Consider the following 22,275-nt stretch of genomic DNA (forward strand, 5'->3'; position numbering starts at 1 on the left):
CTTTTCCTTTAAACTTAATAATAAATTCTTATATTTTCAGTTTTGAAGATGCTAGTCTGTCTTTGCTAAATTAGAGAGACTTTTGCTACAACCTAAAATAATCTAAGAATGCAAATGGAGCTAAATTCCTTAGTATCACAGAAATTAAAGGAAATCAACTTCCATTTGGAGACTCTCATTTAGACAGTTATTGTGACCACAAATAGGGTTATTATAATGTGATTGAAAAATACTTTTTTTCAAATAGAAAAATAATAGAATAATAGAATAATAGAAAAAAACCTGTGTATTTATATATAAACTATTTTACAGAAACTCAAATTCAGTCTAGATGCTTTGATAATAATATTTGATATTATTATTTTCATAAATACTAAGACAAGAGAGATATTTTGTGTTCTAATGCTCACTCAACAAAAAAAGCCTGGGGAACAGAAATTAATTTTAACAGAAAACTGCAGCTCAGAAATAGCCTTGAGCTTTTATGAAAAGGTTGATTAACAGGAATATTTCAGGCAGGCTGGAGCCATTCTCTCACACCACTGACTAGAGTGAGGAAAAAAACCAATACACAAAACAGAACAAGAACAAAAAAAAAAAGGGCAAAGTCCATCCCAGCTAATTTTGTGAATGAAAGAGAAGAGGCTGCATTTGACGACTTGCTCAGTCACTGATTTCTAGACATATTCATTAGACTATTACAATACCTACAGTTATGCCTCAGAACTCAATCCTATATTGGATTTTTTGCAGAGCTGTGTCATCAGCTGGGATACTGTTGGCAGAGGAAAGATGTTTAGCTTGGATTGTTAAATCACTTGGACATATTGCAGGAGTTAGAAGAAACTGGTAAAGACTCACACAAAGTCTGTGGTTTCATGTTTGAAGCCACATGTTGGTTTGTCAGCTCCACGTCCATACTGGATACCCAGAGCTTCACATTAGCATCTGTAGTTTTTTAAGGATGCTCCTTTTCTTTGTTTTTCTACACCAAAATCACTTTCACAAATGGTTTTCTGATAGACTTTTCTAGACTACAGTTGCCCAAACTCTGCTGAGACCTATGTCTGTGCCGAGGTCTAACATGGATTTGGTGGCTTGATTCATGCCAGGAGATGATTAAGATGATTAAAATAATTAATTAAGATAATTAATTAGTAGATTATTAAGATAATGAATTAATTTATCTATACTTTATAATTAATAAATTAATTATAAATAATAATAAATAAAATGTTATAAATAGACAGTAACTAAATAATCTATAAATAATTTATAAATTAATTAATATATTATTAATAATTAGTTACCTGATTTTTAACTTTATTACTCCAAGAATAGCCATTACTTGCATTGCCCATATCCCAAAAGACAGGCTGTTGTATGAATTCAGTGTTCCTCTCTGAGAGCTCTTTCTCAGTGGCCTGCAGAGAGGTGCTGTAACTCCGAGCAGCATCCTGCTCTTACAGGTTAGTTAGAAACCAGTGCAGCCAAAAGATATCTGTAACACTTGGGCTGCTCTTGTGTGGGCAAATTGTTTACCTGCATTCACAGTCATCTAGAGCACATGCAGTTGTCTATCCAGGCTTGGATTTACCATCCCAGAGGACGAATGCAGACAGTTCTTCCAAAATCAGATCACCTGGAAAATGTTGATAGGCTAAAACAGTGATTTTGAGGCTTTTAAAAACTACTTCCTGGGGTTTGACCCTTTAGAGACATAGGTGTGACTACTCCATAACCAAGTGTTTAAGATCTTGCTTCTGATAACAACCAAGTGCTTCAAAGGAAGGAAAACCACAGCACCAGATGTTTGACAGTCTCTGGCACAGTTTGTTATTGCATGTTAATTTGCTACTGATCTTAGTAGGTCATAACCAATTTAGACCTGAAAAAAACTAGAATGGAATCACTTGATTTTCAAGTGATTAATTTTTAGCCCTTCTTCACATCTCCAAGAGGTAGAAAAAGTATCAGGAAAAGAATGTGTAGCTCTTTTCAGAGCAGTGGCAGCTGACGGCCATCCTACAGACCAGCTCAGGAGTACCAGGAAGCAATAGAATGGGTTAATCAGAAGTATTTATTCTGAGTTCCCATATTTTTATACCTGAGTGAGCCAGTTTCGTGCCCATTTCATGCAGAGATGTGTCCTTTGTGGGAAAAGCATGGATATTGCCAGGCAGCTCCAGCTCTGCAGAACCACAGGATAGACTTGGACACAGCTGAGGCAGCACTGAGGTTCCTCAGGGAGCTCCAAGGATGCCATTCCCCTCAGCCTGGGAAACCCAGGTAACACACAGAGACAAGTTTAGTCACACTGCTGAAATCTACTCAAGGCAGATCTGACTACACTAAATTAGTAGATGCATAAGAGGGCACAAATTCTCTTCAGAGCTGTCCACCTGTACCCAAGTTCTGCTGAAAAAGTCTTGCAGTCCCATGAAGGTTTTCCAAGAGTAGACAGATGTTATCAGCATGTACATCCCACCTGATTCTCTGACTCTGAAGATTTCTTTGTGTCCCTCTTTTTTTTTCTTCTTTTTTTTTTTTTTTATGGGAGTCCCGAGAAGGCAAAACTTTGGCCTGGTCATCCAATAGGAGGGAGCTGGAGGTGCAAGGGCAAGAGGAATAGTCTGTGACAAAAGATGCTACTGACTTACTGCTTTATGGGGGAAAAGAGCAAACATTTGAAAAAAAAAAGCATGTTAAAACTGAAGGACTCAAAATTAATCCTGTTCTATTTTTCACAAACAAGTAAATTCCAGCAGGGCAAATTGTGTAATGGAATAGGTTACTGTGAAGGAGCATAGTGAAAGAATGATTTCAAGAAATATCCAGACTTTAAAAAACTCCATGTATTCAAACTGGCAACCTCTGCTGAAATTTCCCCTGGAGTGCTTGTAGAAAGAATTAGCTTAATTAAACCTCTGAACAATTAGTGATTGCATTTGAGGAAGCAAAGACAGCATCAGAGGTCTCAAAGGAATGGAAAAGGACAAGCAAAATACTTAGCTTAAGAAGAGGGCAAAGAGAGGCTCTGGGATTAGCCTTTCCAAGATCCAGGGCATGAAAGTGGTTACAGAGCATCCCATCATTAGTACTCAGTGGATAATGAAGCCATAAGGACCTGGCACCAGGGGTTTGATGAAAACAAGCATGTCAAATCAACCTGAATTCCTTGAGGTTCATGACCTGATGGAGAAGAGGGAACCAATGTGTGTGATCCTAATTTGAGATCCTGGCTTTCAATTATTTTTCCCCTCATAAGTTAACTGAGGAATTGGGCTGTAGTCACTTTGAACTCATGGCACTGAGCAGCTGTGCAGGGAAGTGCTGATATTCCTGTCATTCCTCTGGTACATTTGCATCCCACCAGTTTCATTATATCAAGAGCATCTCCTGCTTTCTTACCTGCACAAGCTCATGTCTCATGTCCCCACAACAACAGATGAAGCTGGGAGTTTTAGTACAGACCTTTAAAGATCAGCACCCATGGGGCCATTGTAGATCATAACTGTAGTTGTTAAAAAAAAAAAAAAACAACAGAAAACAACAACAAACTATATGAAGGTGGAGATAGTCCAGGACAAAAAGCTGGATCTCCCTCAGGTTGAATTTTGAGTATGTTTTTTAAAAACTTAAGGGTTTTATAAATACCCCATACCTTTCTTAGGGTTCTAACCAAAAGCTACCTTGACTAAATTCTTGCTGTAGCAGTAGAGTGCATTTGTGAACTAAATTCTGTGCCCAGCCTTGTAGGTATGTGCCCAGTGTCAGCCAAGCAGTAAGTCTCTTTTCCCTTCTATAGGCTATTGAGATGTTTTCTACAGTAAGCAGAGAGAGAAAATAATTCTAATCTTGAACCAAATTCCATCTAAAGAGATCTGCTTTGCCTACCTCCAGCTTTTAGAGAAAAAGCTGTCATTCCTTGAAATGGTGCAGCATTTTCTGATCCCCTCTACCAGAGTCCCCTTCAAACTGGGAAGCATGAGAAAGCAGCTTGGCAGAGCCTGCTTGACAAGACTTGACATCTAAATTGAATAGCCAGGCCTCAAGTTCCTGATTTGATTGAAAAGCCACTGGAATTGCTTTTTGGTAACTTGTGGACTGCAAAACTGGCTGTGTGCTCCTCCAGATAAGGGCTCCTTTGTGCACGTTGTGTAACGGCTGCCACGGGGTTGATGTGGGCCAGGCCATAAATAACTTCTGCATAAATATTTTTAGCAAATACTTTCTGCTTTCTTGAAATACACTGGACAGCTTGAAGTGTGTGTATCTGTGTGTGAAGGAGGTGGGGGGAGCTAGCAGAGCTCCCGTTGGGAGCACAGAGCAAATGTCACTGTGCTGCTGATAGGCACGGTAACGCGGCCGGAGCTGACGCCTCCACCCAGGAGTGTCCAGAGCAAGCAAGATGTCTCCAGAGAGCTGCCTTATCAGAGTGGCAAGGCATGCTGTGCTGTGGCAGGAATATCAGTGAGCCCAGTGCACACAAGAGGTAGATGCCAGCAAGAGTGCTTTGAGCAGGACGATCCCCGAGCTGCCAGCCTATCTGAAGGGACCCCTCCAAGGCATCTCCTGACCTTAGCGCAGAGGGAACTGCTGGTTGTATTCCCTGTGGGCATAACCTGTCTTTTGTTCTGCACCTGAAGGGCCCTGTCTGACTCCAGCTGTAAAAAACACCACTAATGTTTGTTGATGAGTGCAAACATAGCAAGGGTTAACAGGGAAGCACAGTTGCTAGAAGACTCCAGCTACAAGGGAAAAACAAATTGAACCCTTCTCTCTCATACATTAATCCTTACTCTAGGAGCCCAAACATCCCTGAAAATGCAGAACAGGACAAAGTAATCTATTCACATTTTCCCCCCACCCCAGAGGCACCTCAGGAAAGCGAGATATACTGGCAATGTGTCAAACAGCCCCTACTGGCAATGGCTGATGGCACAGTGGGGAAGGTGCTCACTGGTATGGATTCCATGTATTTAGAATTACTGATTTTCTGACTACTTCTGTGCAGAGCAAGTCATGAACACAATGCTAGGCAAGATTCTGTGTATGTCTCTTCAACACCAAACTGCTCAGGAGAGAAGGAGGAGTAAAAAGCTGGGAAGAAGGGATGGAGAGAGGGAAAAAAATGGTCTGGATTGATCCAGACTGGCATTGTCCAGCATAGCCTTTGCATTGCAACTGCTAGTGAAGGGAAGCTTCATAAATAGGGTTAACTTCACAAAAACGTGGAGACGGAGCAAGAACACTGAAGGATGTTAAGCTCACTAGTTAAAATATACACTTGGCATGCAATAGGACATAAGGATGCCTGAGTGAGCAATCTTGTCTAGTGCAGCCCCTGGGAATCTGGATCCCCAAAACTCAAAGGAACTTGCTCTGAAATTGGCAGGGAAGCACAAGCACATTTTTCTTCAGTTTTTCCACAGAGACAACATAGAAGTCGTATTTCAGCTGAACAAACTGAGCTTAATGGCTGAAAAAATTTCTCTCTCTGCTATGAAGTCTGCACGTAACCAGGGGCAATTACCTAGACTAAGGTATCTGGAAGCACTCAGATATGCACCTTTCAGAACCTTTTATCAAGGGAGGCAACAAGTCATACTTTACCACAGTGATCCATAAGAGGAGTGATCTCTGATGACCTTCTGGTAATATATCTCAATCCAGCCCCAGTTCTCAGACATTTCTGGAAGAGTTTGCTTGTCTTGCTGTATTCATCAGACACAGCCGATGTGATTAATAAATGTTGACCAATAATTTAATGGGGTGACCTGAAGAGAGATGCTTGAGGCAGTAAAGGAGGTGTTGCAGGTGGGACTTTTTGCAAATATTTTCCCTGCCACCTGCTAGCAATGTTACTTAATTATTTGGTGCCTTCTATCTTTCAAAAATGAAGGGAAATATTAATGTAACTAATGTAATATTAATCCAGTCTGCTCTGCTTTGGCAGACAGGACTGAGAGACAGCAAGTACTTCAAACTTTCCCTAGTTATAATAGGAGGGAGGTTGCAGCACAAGGTATTTTGAAAGAAAGGTCAAATGCCAACCTGAGAGGAAAGCAATAAAAATCAAATAATGAAGTAGTAAGTCCAATTCAGTGATCAAGGTGACAATGAGGAATGCTACTAAGGTCTCAGCCAGGCAGCCAGGAATGCTCAACAATAGCCCTAGAGCCTGCTTTTGGGCAATTCTCTCCTTATTCCTTATTCTGTAAAAACATTGACTAAACAGAGGATAATAAAAGCTGCCTTTAGTCTGTGAAATGAGTGGTGACAGTTTCACTTTGTAGTGGTATAATGGAGAGCTGCTATTTGCCTGCCAAGTACTGTATTTCCAGAAAAAAAAAAAATTAAAAAAGGAAAAAGAAAGAAAGAAAGAAGGAAATAACCCTATCATAAATAAAAGTATAAAAGTACAACTGGAAATGCCAGGATGAATACAGTTTTTTAATTGGAATGATGTGTTCTACTTTCTTTGCAACATCTTTCCTTGTCCCATATCCTTTCATAAGATCACCTACTAGGGACTAAATATAGGCCACTCACCCAGCTGAAACAGCCAGTGACAGGAGGTGACACCCTGCAGGCTGCTCTGATCTGGCTGCTGCAGTGTTTTGCTGGTAACTGGCAGACAAATGTCTGCACATAGACTTGGGCCAGGCTTGCTGATGGAGTCAGTGCTCCAAAGCATCTGTTGTGTTGACCTCTGCACTGGAAGCAGGGCCAGACTGAACAAATTTAGTGTACCTTGAGGAAGTTTGCTGTCAGACAGCTGAGACTGCACAAAATAAGAGTAGAGCCCCTTTAGAGAAGGGATCCACTGACATCAGTGTAGCACCTGGCACACACTTCCTTAGCCATGGAGCATGGAGAGGAAGAATATGCTGGAGACTGAATAATCTGGCTACTGATGGAGAAGAGGGGAGTAAGTGCAGGAGATAAGCTGCTGTACTTTAGAGAAGAATAATCAAGAGAATGCAAGCAAGCAGGTTGAGATGGAGTACAGCCAGATGGTGAGCCCCTGCCACCTGCTAAGTCTGTCTCTCTCTAATAGTCAGGCCGGTGTGCAGAGCAGCTGGAAATATTTGGATGCTGCTTGTGTGCATGGCAATGGTTGTCAGGAAGCTTCATATTAAGACAGGCAAGACAGAGGGGTAGCTAAATTAGAAAAGAAGATGGGAAGCTAAATCATCTTGATCTAGTTTTACAAAGTGGTGACCTTGGGTCCCCCCTTGGCATAAAATTCATGTAAGAGGAATTGAGAGCAGTTGAGCTGGAGTGAGCAGAGCATTAAGTTTGGAGAGAGCTCTGGGCATCTTCCCAATTATGTCTGTGTGTAGGAGCTTGGCAGGAGTGAGAGGCAGCTTGTGGGAGAGGTCTGGTTCACTGCTTACAACAAAAAGAAACAGAAGTGCAAGGTGTCCCCAGGGAAAGGGGTAACTTAGCCCAGTTATTTTGGTCTTCTTATCTAACCACCCCAAAAAAACCAATAACAATGCTTAAAATTAGTGATGTGAATGGACTCTGATGACACTGTGGGCGTTTATTAAACTGTAGCCTTGAAGTCCTCAAGGGAAAAAGAAGCACAAAGCCAAGGCAGCAGAAAACTAGGATTCAGCACTAACAGAGCAGCCTAGCAGGGGCTCTGATGGTTGTTGGAGGAGCTGAGTAGTAGCTAGGTGTTGACATAGCCCAGACACCCTCACTTTTCTTCATTCAGGTCCAGCTTGGTGCCAAATGAGCTAAAACTATTGTTTGGGTCAGACAGAACTCTGAGAGTATTGTGCTGCTGGAGTGGATGAAACCAGGCAAAACAGATGTGGGTATAGGGGGAAATGCCAGATATTTGTTGGCTGATTTGGGGTGGGTTTTCTTCATGTATGCAGATCTGAAATGGATAGTGAGTGAGTTTGAAACGCTGTTTGATATTAAATGCAGGTAAAAGAACATGTGCCAGGGAGGCTGACACTGAATGGGAGCTAGCAGCTGCTCTCTCCTGCATCCCCAAACGGAGCAGATGCTTTCAAGGCAGAGATGTGAAACAAAATGATAGATGTTACTCTTGCTTGCCTCCAGAAAGGAGCATGCAATTAAAATGTAAGCATGAATGGAGCAGAGTTTTCTTTCACTGGCAACAGTGTGCATGGAAAGAGTGAGAGCAAAGCAGAAGGCATGGATTGCTGTCTGCAGAGATATCCCCATTTGTGTTGGCAGTGTACAGAGGAGAGAGCTAGTGAGGTATTATCCTCAGCCAAGTTCTTGGACCTGATACACAAACAAGAGTGTGATTTGAGGAGCTGATACAATCTGATATGCAAACATGTTGATTTTTCTTCCAGTAAGCTGTAAGAATATAGTTTGAGGCTTTTCAATTGCCAGAGGGCTGGTTAGGGAGCTTGTGGCATTGCTGACCTAAATCTTTAATAAATCTTAGCAGACTGGGAAACTGCAAATACTGAAAACTAAGAGTGTTGGGCCAATATGCAGAAAAGGGTAATTTTGATAACCAAGGCAGATCTGATGTGTTTATAATGAAATCTGCTTTCCAAAGGAAAATGCTGTTTCCATTTAAGTTGAAATGTTTTAAAAGGCACTAGTCTTAACAAAGTATGCTGTAAGCAAAACAGAAGTGAAACACCAGACTGATTTTGACACTCTCAGTATAGCACATTTTGAGCTTTGTTTTAAAACTTTTCAAAACATGTTTATGTTAAATCAAATATAATTTTAAATGGCAATCACACGTTTTCCATTTTCATGGAAAATTTTGATGTCATCTTGTGCTGATTTTTGCTTGAGGACAGGAGAGGCAGAGGAAAAAAAAAATAAAGAAATGGGATTTGCTGTGAATGGAAGACGGGAGTTCTTTGTGAATCTGTTTAGCTCACTGCAGGCTCATTCTCAGACTGGTCAATATGGAACTGTCCACATGTGGAATTTCAAGGTGTCACTGTGATCAGCAGCAGCCAGTGAAAATGGCTCAGTGGGAGCAGATATTCCCAAATGACCTTTTTCCATCAATGGTACTTCCAGCTTGGCTGGTAACTGTGGGTACATAGATGTGGTAATGTTTTGCAAGCATCACCCTGCACACATTAATAGCAGAGTTTTGGTTCTTCATCCATTAACCTATAGATCTCAGAAGGTAAGAACTAGTTATTGAACATGTTTCTGAAGGGAGTCAGTGTCTCAGTGTCTTCATGGCTGATCTGGAGATAAATAAAACATCATTTGCTAATAACCACGGCAGATGGAACAAGGATTGCCTGTCATTGCTATTTCCCGCTTCACCAAGCATGCAACGTGATCTGCCTTCCCTGATGAACTGGCCCCAAGCAGTCACAGTGCACTGTAACAAAAAATTCATCTAAGATCATTCCAGTGGAGTGCTGGGAGACACCTCAGCCATAGCACTTCCTTGGGAAAAGTGTTGGAAGCAAAAAGCAATCAAGTCCAGTTTCCCATTGAGATGCAGTGGGATGAAGAAGAGGGTCAGTGGGAGGCAGTGAATAATGGGAGGTCAGGGACTTCACTTCCTTGTGCAGCCCAGCCTCTGCCACCTAAGGTCTGAAAATTATTAATAAAAAGAAAAAAAACCTTTTGAAAAACAATCCTTTTGCGGGCAATGGATTGTCAGATGATTTGGCAATAATGTACAAGTACTCCCACAGACAGAAAAATACCTGAAAAGTTTCTTTGCTGCAGCAGAGGAGTAGAACCACCACCCCATCTGGAAGCAAAACCCAGGTTAAACAGCAAGCAGGCACAATATTAAGGCTGAGGCTGATTATTCACTTGAACAAATACTGATGAGTTGGAAAACTCTTTGGAGTTTTCAAGCCAAATGACTTTGTGGCAGATACATTTTAGTGAAGCACAAATCATTAGCCTGATTACAGGCATTTCAGTGTAAATGTTGTGTTCCCTGATGTCTGGCCATTAGTGGTGCTATGAAGAATTCAAGTAATATTCTTCTGTAAACTATTCTGCAGCATCTCTATTTGTCATTAACATCTTTGTGAAAGGAGCATGTGTGGTGCATTTATGATGTCATTTTAGAGCCACAGCCTTTTCCCAGCACAACCAATGATGGTATCCAGTGTGAACTTCCACATGGACAACAGTCAAACAGTCAAACAGTCAACCCTGCACCTCTTTCTCATGGATTTGGGCAGGCAGCTGCAGGATCATGCGTGTTGCTCCCTGCTTGGTCCATAGTGTTTTAAGTTGTGCATTTCCAGAACAGCACCATATTTTTCTGGATGCCAGGTGAGGCCAAAGGTCTGGGTTGTGAGCAGGGAGCACCTACATCCCCCTATGCACCCTCCTATAGTCTGCCCTTCTGTGTGACATGGCTCTGGGTTTTACTCCTAGGCTGGGTGTGTCACACAGGGCAAACACCATGCTAGAGGTGGTGCTGCCCTTCATACGTATTGGTGGTGAATCAATCATGGAAGACAAAATGTAAATGTGGAGCAAGGATTAAAGGTTCGAAGCATTTTTTTCTCTATTATTGGCATCTGTCGGTTCCTTCACAATTTTGTCATTGTTTGGGAAAATGTCTGCTATAAATACATTTAGATCAGATGCTCTGAGATCAGCATCTAGTGTAACAGATGAGAATAAAAATCTGTTTGATGTTTGAAAGAGAGTTTCTTTTAGTTCTTGCAGGTTAGTGATTCATCTGGCATTTCAGATGTAGTGAGCACCTCATTATTGGCATGTCCAGTAGCACTTGCCAGGGACAAACCTCTTAGGTACCAGACCTTTGCAGTCACTAAAGTGAAGACAGGTTCAGGTGGACTTGTCTGTGTCCCCAACTGTTTTGTTAGCCGTGTTCTAGGGTAGAGGGTTAGAGTTAGTGTTAGGGTTAGGGTAAGGGTTAGGGTTAGGTTTTGGTTTAGGATTGGGGTTCGGGGTAGGTTTTAGTGTTAGGGTTAGGGTTTGGGTAAGCAGGTTAGGGTTAGTCTGTAAAGAGAAGCTCTTTAACTGCCAACAAAAAACAAATATGTTGACTCTGGAGGCTGATTGATTACAAATTATTTATATTTTTTTGCTGCATGTTTCTGCTCTAGCAGACTCACTGACAGTACCATCCCACATTTAATTGTAATCCACTGGAGTCATTTCATGGTATTTTGATTACATCTTACAACGCATCTTGCAGTTTATCCACTTGCTTTCCAAGTATCTCATTCCTGTTTCTCCTCTGATCACTGAGAATAGCCATTGATGGACAAACCTTTTCTGAGCAATTTACTATGTTTCTGATGGAAATTAGAGAGAAATCAACACCTGGAAGCTTCTCCAGAGTGTGAATTTTTAACTCCTATGAGTTGCTAGGGTTTTGTTGCCCTTGTTTTATTTAGACTGACTTAGCACCACATTTTTGTGTTTCTATTTCTCAGTCTGTTGCAGAAGGCTGTTAGGATTCAGCTCACAGAAGCTTTTAACAGGAGAGCTGTCAGTGGTGCTTGATCTCAGAAGGAAAGGATCAAAAAAGTAATGGCAATACTGAGGAAGAGGGTCTGCTGAGGGAAGGAAAGTGATATATGAATTATAACTGGACTTCAGCACTATTAAAATGGGTGAGACATGGCCCCCTCCTTCCTTACAGCTCCAGCAAGTTCACCTGAGGCCATCAGATAAGGATCATGGGGCCACCAGACCCTGTACCCCAAGGGCTCAGATCATATTTTCAAGGCTGAAGAATAATAATTACTTGTCAACCTCATACACAATTACTAGACTGACTAGAGTGGTGAAGGAGACTGTTTTTGGTGTCAGGGAAAGAAAACAAATGCAGTGCATTAGCGTGTCTGTCATGCCAGAGCATCAGCTGAAGGTGAGCAACCGGCTCCCAGGATTAGCACCTTTCCTTGCTGGGGAGGGAAGTCCTTACACAATGTGGAATGAGACAAATGAAGTTTTCAGAGCAGGAGAAGAGTGGGAAACACTGCTGACAACCAGCTCAACAGACTGATGAAACAGCAGCCTCAGGGAGACTGTTCAAAGGCTCTTTTGGTTATTTAATGAAGTGTGGTTGAGTTTTGACCCCTCAGATTCAGCGCCAGAGGTTTTCTGTGAGTGTTTGAGGTCTTGCTCCTATCCCTGAGCTCACTGACTACTCGGAGAATTTTTTTAATCATATTCCCTGTAATGGTTTTCTTTCTTGCTGCATGGAAGGCCATTCAAGTGACAGAACAAATTCATCATACGGTGAAGCAGGGATAGCGACCAAGCCCAGGAGCCCACTGCAAGCTCTGGGAACAGGAGGGGACCTCAGCCAGCTTGGGCAAACCAAATCTCCAGGAACCACCTGGTGAACCATGCTACAGCACTTACCGGTTCCTATGGAACTTTTTACAACAGCAGATTAAAGAAATCAATTTTATTTAGAGAGAAGGGGCTTGTCTTAAAACTGTTGAGCAAGTTCTTTTAGACCACAGTGGATAACTGCAGTGGCAGGGGCTCCCATCACCCTCATTAGCAAAGTTTAAGCCTTTGCAAAATGCAGGCTCCTGTCTCCAGAGGTTACTGCCAGCAGGATGGCTTCTCGCTGCTCCCTCCCTCCCAGGCCCCAGCTGGGGACCTGCTCTCCTGCACCCGACCCCAGCAGCAGTCCTGCTGCAAACACAGCCACGGAGTGAGAAAAGCAACGCCAGAGAAACACATTTTCAGCTCCACTCTGCAATTCAAATTCAGGAGAAGCAGCCAGGCAGGAAGGCCCCGGCCTGTGGGGCTCCTGCAGTACATGCTGCTCTGTGCATGGCTGCAGGTCCCTGGCTCAGGTCACCAGCAGTGACATTGCTGCAGTCCCCCATGCAGGCATGGGACTGACACTTAATGGCACCGTGCCAGCCTGTGACATGGTAAAAATATCCTGAGGCCGCAGTGAGTTTCTTTCACTGGCCCAGCAGCAGCAGCAGCAGCAGCGCTTCAGCCCTTGGGCTAGAGCACATAGAAGTCATTGTTGTTTGACAGGTCACTGTAATGGCACAGGGCGAGAGCAGGGGCCTGCGCCGCTGGGGGCTCGGCTCGAGGCCTGCCCTGAAGGCCCTGTGCCGGGGGCCTGCCCGAGTCCGGGCTGCAGAGGTGACTGTCCCACCTGGGCTCAGCCACCGCCTGCCGCTTGTGTCTGCTGCTGCCATTGCAGTAGGTCCCACAACACCGGCACGTCAGGAAGTGCTTGGCTCGGTGTTTGGCCTTTGACTCGGAGGCCGAGGCCGTCCCTCCGTGAGCGAGAGTCACGGGAGTGGCTCCCCGCGGGTCGGGCTGCCCTTTCAACCGGCTCCTTCTCCTCTGGACGGGGTCCAGGCTGATGTCCGACTGTGAGGAGCAGCTCTCGTTCCAGCCAGCGCTGGCGCTCAGGCTGCGCAGCGGCAGGGCCAGCCGCAACGCCTTCCAGAACTGGGAGCCGGAGCGCTTGGACTTCTCCCCCTTCCAGGTGACGAAGGAGACTGATTCCTTCAGCTGGAGAATGCTGGGGTGGGTGCACTGCAGCGGCCTGTACTCCACCACGATGAGCTTGGTAGCTATGGCATTCTGGCACATGATGCCCAGCTTGAACTCCAGGAGGCTGATGCTCTTCTCTGTCAAGTAATCGGGACTCAGAACAACGATCATCCTGCGGCTCCTCTGGATGAAGTCGAACACGGCTTCAGTGGTATCTAAGAGCACAAGGGCAGAGGAATTGGGGTGCACAAGGAGAAGGGAGTGGGGAGAGAAAAGCCAAAGAAGGTGTTTGGTGGCATACCTGCACAGATCCCTCTTCCCACAGAGGAACCTGGCACGAGCGCCGTGACTTTTGACTTGCCCACACTCCTGCTGGCAGCATTTTTGCTGTGAAGTGGGCTTCTGAGAAGGCTGAGGCAGTAAATGAGAGGCCACGATATGCCGTGACTGTACTCTGACTTCTGCCCTGCACAGCATCGGTCGTGCCCAGGGAAGTGCAGGCATTTGATAAAGGGTGGGTCTTGTTTGGAACCACCTGCCCACAGCTTGAGCAACTCTTTGCATCAGGGGATCAAAGCAATGGTGTCATCCTGCCCCAGCCTGAACTGCAGGGGCTGACCCACCTCCCCCCATCACACTCATCTTTAAGTAGAAACCTCCAAATTTAGAAAGCAAAAATGTCAGCCTTAAACCCCCTCCACCAGTTCCCCTAGGCATCATGGGGGGTGGAAATACTGTCCTTCAAAGCATTTCTTGGAATTAATTGCAAGTTGTAAAGCTTAGCAAGAAGCTTAGCTGGAATGATACCAGGCAAGAGCAACATCTCATTTATTACGAATTTTGAAAAGCAGCAAACCTGAAGGATGTCCTTGGGCTTCTACCTCTGGCTTGGGATGCCTTTTGAAGGTGTAGTGGCTAAAGGGTGAGCAGTGGAAAGGATGGGAGCTGTACAGCTGTGGCACTCAGCAATTTAACAAAAGCTGAGTTAGAAAACTGTAAAAAATTTTTAAAACCCATACACTTACTAAGTGCTGGTGCCTGAGATGAGAGGGACTCCAAGGACAAACTGGTGTTCAAGCAGGAAAAGGATCATTAGAGTAAGAGCTCTTGCACATTCAGACTGAAAAATCTGCCTGTAGGAATGTCTTTCATAGTGCTGTTCTGGGAAGAAGACCTACCTCCTGCTTCCCTTTTGCCATTTCTTCCTCAGGCTGGAGACTCTCTCCCTAACAGTGGAACACTGGTCTTTCATATGAATAAAAATACTGTTCCTTCCCTGCAATGGCAATGCCTCTTAATTCTCCCAGCACTTGGCTGTCTCTTATCTCACAGCAAAAGGTGTACTGTGTTGCACCTGGATGCACCTTATTTTAATATTGTACAGAGCAATACTTTCCAAAGAAGTATGACTAGTTGTAAAACTCATTGTCACTAGATTATTTGGAGACCGAGATAGGAAAAATTATCATCCAGTAATATCCTAATGGAAAAAGTAGGGCACTATTTGGTTAACAAAATACTGAAATTAAAATCAAATTATTTTGAGGGGCTTTTTTTCTTGTATAAAAAGTACAGGGGGATTTTTACCCCCAACACACACAGGAAATCACTGCTTCATTGAAACCAAAAGTAGATGATAGTCAGTTCTGTCAGAATTGTCACTGAGCACCATGACATGTTTTTACCACCCTATTTCAAAGGCATAGAGAATTGGCAGCAATCTCCAATTTACTAAGTCCAGACCTCATTCAAACTTTTCTACAACTGATTGAAATCTATTTTGAAAACAGCCAGGCTTCAACAGTTTGTGAAAGAAAATCTCTTTTGCTGGTTTGAAAGGTCTTTCTTTTTGAAACTGGAATCACAGAACCACAGCAAAATGTAAGAAGGAGCAGCCTCTGGGAGGTCACCTATTCTACCTGCCTGCTCAAAAAGCCCAGGTTCAATTAACATGAATGACTCTGATGCTGCAGAAGTGAAATGTTTTGATTGAGGTGACAGTGCTGGTTTTCTTTTATCAATTTTGAATTTGCAACACTTTTTGAGACTTTTTTTTTGAGACTCCTTTTTTTGACACTTTTTTTTGGCAGGGAAGGTGTTCAAATTTCCAAAGATACATTTTATTTCGAAAAAGTGATGCATTTAGGCTTGGCTGACCAGGATACCTTGGGATGTTCAGTTTGCAATGTTTACCCAGCTCAGGAATTATGTGCAGGTAGGATATTCCCTCCCAGTGAAACAGCACTGGATGGGACAGGCAGCAATAACACGGAAGGGGCTTGGAGATTCAGTACTCTTGGTTATCTGCTTTTTACTAAAAAACCTCCCATCTTTACTAAATGTTTGCAAAAGACACTGCAAACTGCATTTTTATTGGTTTACTTGTGTCTCCCCAATGCACCCCAAAGATGTAACAGATTCTAAGGATTATGGTCACAGATCCCACAATCATAGACCTCAAATCCATAGATAGTCACAGGCACTCATTTTGCTAGTGGTCTGGAAGTGCTGGGCTGTCTCTCAACTTACCTGCAGGCAGGCAAACATGGGAAATGGGCAAGAAAGTGACTTGGATGAGAAAATATGAAGCTGACTGAACCTAGAAGCTGATAGGCAAAGTAGCCTAAGAGTGAATTTGATTTCTGTGGTTTGGGCAGAATTCTAAGATTCTGATTTGATATTTAAAGCAAAGAGATGATGTTGTCTTCCCAACTTTCTGTCTTGTGATTGCCAAGTGAACACCCTTCAGATCAGAGACTTTCTGTGTGTGTGGGTCCACTGATGTGAGATATCTGACTGCTGTGTGTCACTGTGTTTCTGCTTGGATGGCCCTTGGAACTCAGGTGCCTCTGCAGGCACAGCATGAAACAACCAGGAAAATGTCCTGTTCCGAGAAGCAGTCCCAAATGATCTTGATGCTTGGGCTACACACAATCATCTTTCTTTAACAGCATTTCACAGACGTAATGGGAAGATGGTACTTATGAGAAATGCACAAGGACTGAAATGCAAAAATGAAAATGTTTTATTGAAAAGCAAAATAAAATAATACTGACACTTCACAGACCAAATCACACAAAGGCAAAAACATACAGAAAAAGGAGAACTCTAAAACAGCTGTACAACATCAAACAGAACGGGAAGGGAAGATATTTTTTCCAATTTGTGCCACGCTGTTTCCTGATGGAAAAACAATGAAGAATTTTGCATGAGCTGCATATTGATAAATGTTAGGTTAGTGCACAGAAATTCAAATGAATTAACTGATTCAGATGGATGCTGTGACAGAATCCCACAATGGAAACCGCATGTGGCATAGAATGAAATGGCAGGCATATCTAAGGTGCTTGCAGATTTGCTTTACAGTTGGGACTGGGCTTTACCCCTGTCCTGAAAAACCCCAGCAAGGCCAGTGGTAAAGCTCCTGGGTGAGAGGAACCTGATCCAGAACTTTATTTTCTGACTCCAGTATTTTTAGATTCTCGACTATGACCAGGGATTGGATAATTAAGTTACCACCTTCCCAAACACACTAGTCATGCGAAATGTCTATCAAAGGATGTTTCGTAGAAGGAATGTATAAACAACCTATGTTTATAGTTACTTTCCTGGTGAAGTAACTAAAATTATGAAAACAAGATCAGAAGGCTTAGTTTTCAAGATAGCAATCCGCATAAATTCTCTTGGTAACTCAGTCAAAAGTGAGATGTGATGTAGTGAGGTCTGGGATGTCAATTCAATTTATGAGTATTTGGGAGTCAATCTTTCAAAAATCATATAGGAATCTAACACAGCTCTGCTTTGGCCTCAGGCCCTTCCGTCTGCTTGCAGATCTGGCAGCTGATTAGAGAAATGCTTAAAACACAAACAAAAAGGTGAAGTTGGCACAATGACAGGGTTGCAATGAGTTCACAAAGCCAAGGACAGGTTTGGGTGCTATCTCTTATAAATTAGGTTTTCTGGAGTGTGGGAAGCAGCTCTATCCCTCCACAGACAACCACAGTAGAAAAGCTCATAACAAAACTTTTAAGCACCTCTGAGCAGATGACAAGCTCCACTGCCTCCAGTGAAGCTGACTGCAATTTTACCTGCTTAAATCAAAGCTTACTTGGGGTGGGGAAGATGAAGAAGACAGTAAGAAAGAAGCCCTATTTGTTACACATTTGTACAGTGTCCTGGTTCCGGCCAGGACAGGGTTAGTTTTTGCAGTAGTCAGGAGGAGGCATGTCCTGTTGAATCACTGACATTATTCTAAACCACCTTGCATTTGCAAAGGTTGGGGGAAGGGGGTCTCTTTTGGAGAGAAAGGGTCCCAGCACAGCACAGCTGGGCCAGTGCAGTGCAGAAGAAGGAATGGTTGGATATGGTCAATTGTCAGGGTTTTTTTCCATGGGAATCATTCATTTCTTGTACCCTCTATCACCAGTATTGTTGTTAATTTTTTTATTTCATTCCTGTTTGCAGCAAATAATTTTTTCTTATCTCATGGAGGGATCTTTACCTTCTGTACCTTCAATTCCCTCTCCCATCCTCTGCAGGGGAGGAAGAGGAGAAAAAAGAAGAGGGCACATGGTTTCAGGGGAAGCACTGAACTGTGGGGTACCATTCCTAAACATGACATACAGTACATGACTAAGGGCATGGGGGGCTGTAGCTCCCTGCAGCCCTGGAATAACATTATTAATCATAAAATGCTAAGGACAAGGTTTCTCTGACACCAGGATTCAGTCCCACACCTTTAAGGCTGGGCTTTTTACTGGGATGCTCTCAAAGCTCCCAATTCAGCTGGGTGAATAGTGCATAGACTCCTAACTGTAGTGCTTTTACAGTGCCATTATGAATGCTTATGCTTCACCCACTGGACACCAACAGAACAAATGCATGAGCCAAAGGTGACTCAGGAGCAAAATCATCACCAATAAAAAGTAGCATGCACTTGATGCATGTAATACTGAACTCCATAATTAAGCGGGCAGATCCTTGCACTAGGAGCTGCAAGAGAATGGAGCCTGAAGTTTTATTTGAAAACATTGTGAACCATAGCACCAGTCAATGTCAGGGCCTCACTGTGCTTCGGTCTGTCCTGTAAGAAAGGAAACTCCCCTCCTCAGCACCAGATGTGTGATGGGGGTTAACTCACCACGCCCTCTCCTGCTGCAGCAAGGACACCTACACAGCAGGTTTTTGTGCTTCCCATTTGCACAAGTGTTGCAGAAGCTGAGATACACCCTCTGTTTTGCAGCTCTGGGCTGGAATCAAGAAGGGGAGAGACTTGCTTTGTAAAGCCAAAGCTCATTTAAACCTAAGCCCTGAATTAAAAATGGCAATGCTGTTCATAACCAGGTATTGAAGACAGAGTCTTCATAAAATCATAGAATAATTTGGGTTGGGAAGAACCTTCAAAGACCACCCTCCCTGCAATAAGCAGGGATATATGCAATGGATTTCTCAGAGCCTTGTCCAACCTGGCCTTGAAATGCTTCCAGGGATGGAGCATCCACCACTTCCCTGGGCATCTTGTGCCAGTGTTTTACCATTCTCAGTGTAAAAGATGTACTCCTTAAATATAGTCTGGATCTACCCTCTTTTAGTTTAAAACCATTAGCCCTTGTCCCTAAAGGGGTAATTGCAAAAGGCCCTACTAAAAATCCTGTCCCCACTTTTTTTATAAGCCCTCTTTCAGCACTGAAAGGCCATGAAAAGGTCTCCCAGGAGCCTTCTCCAGGGAGAACATCCCCAGCTTTCTCAGCCTGCCCTCATAATCCTACCTACATGGACAGAACTAGTAATTTTCAGGAAGTTCAAGTAAGTTTCTCGGGTGTCCTTCTGAGTTGGGCATCTATCCAGTGTCATCCCAAACACCTTGGAAGCACCTGCATGATGCTTTCTCCCAGCCAGTGGCAGACAGTAGGCAGGTTCAGTAGTACACTGGGGTTTCTTGTAGTGCTTGTGAAGCCCCTGAGTTTACTCTACAAAGAAACATCTCTCATATGCCCATGGCCTGTACTTATGAGAGATTTCCCTGGATTACAAGCAGCTCTGAAGGATCTGGGGCACTTGTGAGACTGCAGAGTCCCAGAGACTGACCACTTGTTACTAGATGTGCTACAATACAGATAGCACCCAGTAGAGTTATGGGGGTTTTTTTAATGCTTCTGTAACAGCGATTTCCTATTACCAAACTACCTGGATGCATCTGCTTCAAAGGAAATTTGGGGAGCAAAGATGAGGAGCTTTAAGAGCCTACGCTCTTCACAGTGCAGCAGAAGTCTGTGATCCCACAAGTGATTGGGACTACAGACCTGGGACATGCAGGAAAGGCTCCACACTGGAGCCACCCTGCAAATTGCTCCTCAGCCTCTGCAACAGGGACTGAGGACCAGAAAGGAGTGAAGTCACTTAGGAGTGGAAAGAAGCTCTGTCCTGGATGCTAATGAAGATCCCAGAGGAACTGGATCTAGGAGTACTGGCCATGCTATCACAAGGTTCTGGATGCATCCCACCTGGATAGCAAATTTAGATCTTAAGCCCAGGACTTGTGTGGTTGATAACAAGGACATACATTTGCAGAGAGCAGGTGTTTGCATCTTTGGTCTCTCTACTGACAGAGCAATATCAAAGCTGCAGGGAAAACATGACTATCCTCTGAAATGCTTGGGACATGATCCTTCATGGAAAAAACCCTGAGTTCCTCCCCACTCCCTGGCCTAACTTGTGGATTTTTGCGGTGTGTTTTGGTTTGTTTTCTGATTGTGTCAAACATTTTTCAGGGATATGCATTAACCCATCAAGGCTTAAACTCCTGCTAATTTTTTTCACTGGCATTTCCACTTGCAGCTGCTTCCAGAACCTGCCCTTTGGGAACTTGGATTTCTCGCCTTTCCATTTAATGACATTCAAGGCCGCCTTGGCCTGCTTCAGCTCCTTCACTTTGCTCTTCTTGATGGCTTTGTACTGCACTAGAATGACTTTGATGTTGCCCTTGGAGGCCATATTCTCTAGGCCAGCCTTGAGCTCCAGCAGGGCCTGTGTCCCCTGCAAGACGTAGTTGGGGCTCAGGACAACAAGCAGACGTCGGCTTTTCTGGATGAAGCTCAGGGTTTCGTCTGTGACAACTGGGAGAAAGAAACATTGATGTGGTTAGTGATGCCCAAGAACATGCTGCTGACCTGCTGCTGTGACACCAGGTGCCTCTTGAAGGGGACAATAAATCCCTTGGAGGCCCTCTCTAGACTACACTAGTGCTTCCCAACTCTGTAAGTGACTTCAGGTGGGACCTCCTGGTTCCCCCTACCCATACAGTGACATCTTCTCCATCAGCTCCAGACTATCTATAGATGCATTTCCTCCTCTCCATGCTACACAGAGATAACCAAGAGAGCTACACCTAAAAGTCACTGTACTACACATCAGTGACACCAGACAGTGCTGTGAGGATGCCTTGTGGCCAAGAGGGCTGCTGATCTCCAGCTGAGATTTAGCTTCCTTCTAGTTAGAGGGGGAAAAGAGGCTCTCTGGAGCAGGGCAGGGAAACTGCTGGCTGAATGAACTCAACAGAAAGACTCATCCTGAAGAGGTTTCAGGAAGCCTGAATGTCTATGCTTACATCCTCCACAGGCAGATGTCCAGAATGACTCTGGATACTCCCTTCACTCCTCTTGCCAGTTTCCTCACACAAAATAAGTATTTACACCCTCCCCAAATGTCCTCATGGGATAGTTTGCTTTAGTAATGCTACCATCCTAACTCTGGTTACTCATCTATTCCTGCTGCCGTCATCTATGAAAGCAGATTAGAGCATTTTTAGCACTGACTCTGAGGTCTTTTAGTGAAGTGTCCAAAAAATGACACCTTTTGAGCTGGAGAAATGTCATGGTAACCGAGGATCCTCTTTAATTTTCTAACATCTGCAGGTAGACTGTCCTTGGCCACCTTCTTGTAATTAATGTGAAAATCTCTTGTAAGTGTGAATCCCGGAGCTTGTACTCTCTGCTGCAGGATCTCCCACACTTCCTTGATAAGGGCACACTCTTGACTGGTCAGAAATTACAATGGAGAGCAAAATAATGCTGACAGACAACTTCATTTAGCTGTCAAGCATGCTTGATTAGTTCCTGTCAGCTAACTCATGGGATAATCCATCTCCCACTGTTTCTTCATCAAGGACAACATAACTCTCTACCCATGACACAGATGCACACTCTGGAGGCATGACACCAGCTGCCAAAAGCTATTTCCTGGCCTGCCGTGCTTTCTTGAGAAGGAGATTAGTCAAATCCTCGCTAAGAAGCGCCAGGGAAGCCCCAGCAGCATTGCAGACGGCAGTGCAGTGACAAACCACTCCAGCAGTGCTTGCAGGGCTGGAGCTGGCTTAAGGCTGGCAGGGACTGAGGGGCACAGAGATGGGAACATTTGGGGTTAAGGGTGAAGGACAGAGAGCCCAGAAGAGCTATTCTGGAAGGAAAATGGCACTCTCCAAAGTGAACAGGGCAAGAAGGAGCAGAGGTAACAGGAGGGAGATGGACATCTGGTGAAAATGGCTCATAACAAACCTGCTCTGAGCCTGACATTGCCATCAAGCAAATTGAGCCTGGAGGGTGCCCTGCCATGTCATTCAGGCTCTCTTCAAGAAGGAACAGCACCAGGCTGGCAGCTATCTCACTGAGACACATATTTACTCTCAAACTTCAAGGTGCTCCTAGATTCTGGCAACCATCTAGGAGAGAAAGATAACAGAACCCAAGGAGATTCTGCTCCCTTTATCAGGCAGGTGGGCTGAGAATTCAGAAGTCCCTTCTGCTCCTACTCAAA

At 43.9% G+C, this 22,275-nt stretch overlaps 1 protein-coding gene across 4 annotated transcripts in view; it reads right to left on the reverse strand.

Annotated features, from left to right (window-relative positions):
• Positions 1–8,655: 8,655 nt before the first annotated feature.
• The window catches only part of IL1RAP (interleukin 1 receptor accessory protein), a 53,318-nt gene continuing 39,698 nt past the window's right edge, over positions 8,656–22,275 (reverse strand). For 2 of the 4 annotated variants that reach the window (XM_086843384.1, XM_023933054.2), the window contains exon 11: positions 8,656–13,679. In XM_086843384.1, the coding sequence (XP_086699510.1) occupies positions 12,961–13,679 (719 nt within the window). In that variant the 3' untranslated portion in view covers positions 8,656–12,960. Of the gene's footprint in view, positions 13,680–16,466; positions 20,580–22,275 lie in introns of those variants that run through there. The other 2 variants (XM_086843385.1, XM_023933056.2) reach the window with 1 other exon arrangement.

Source organism: Cyanistes caeruleus, chromosome 10 (assembly GCF_971803275.1).
Source record: "Cyanistes caeruleus chromosome 10, bCyaCae1.hap1.1, whole genome shotgun sequence".
Lineage (NCBI taxonomy): Eukaryota > Metazoa > Chordata > Aves > Passeriformes > Paridae > Cyanistes > Cyanistes caeruleus.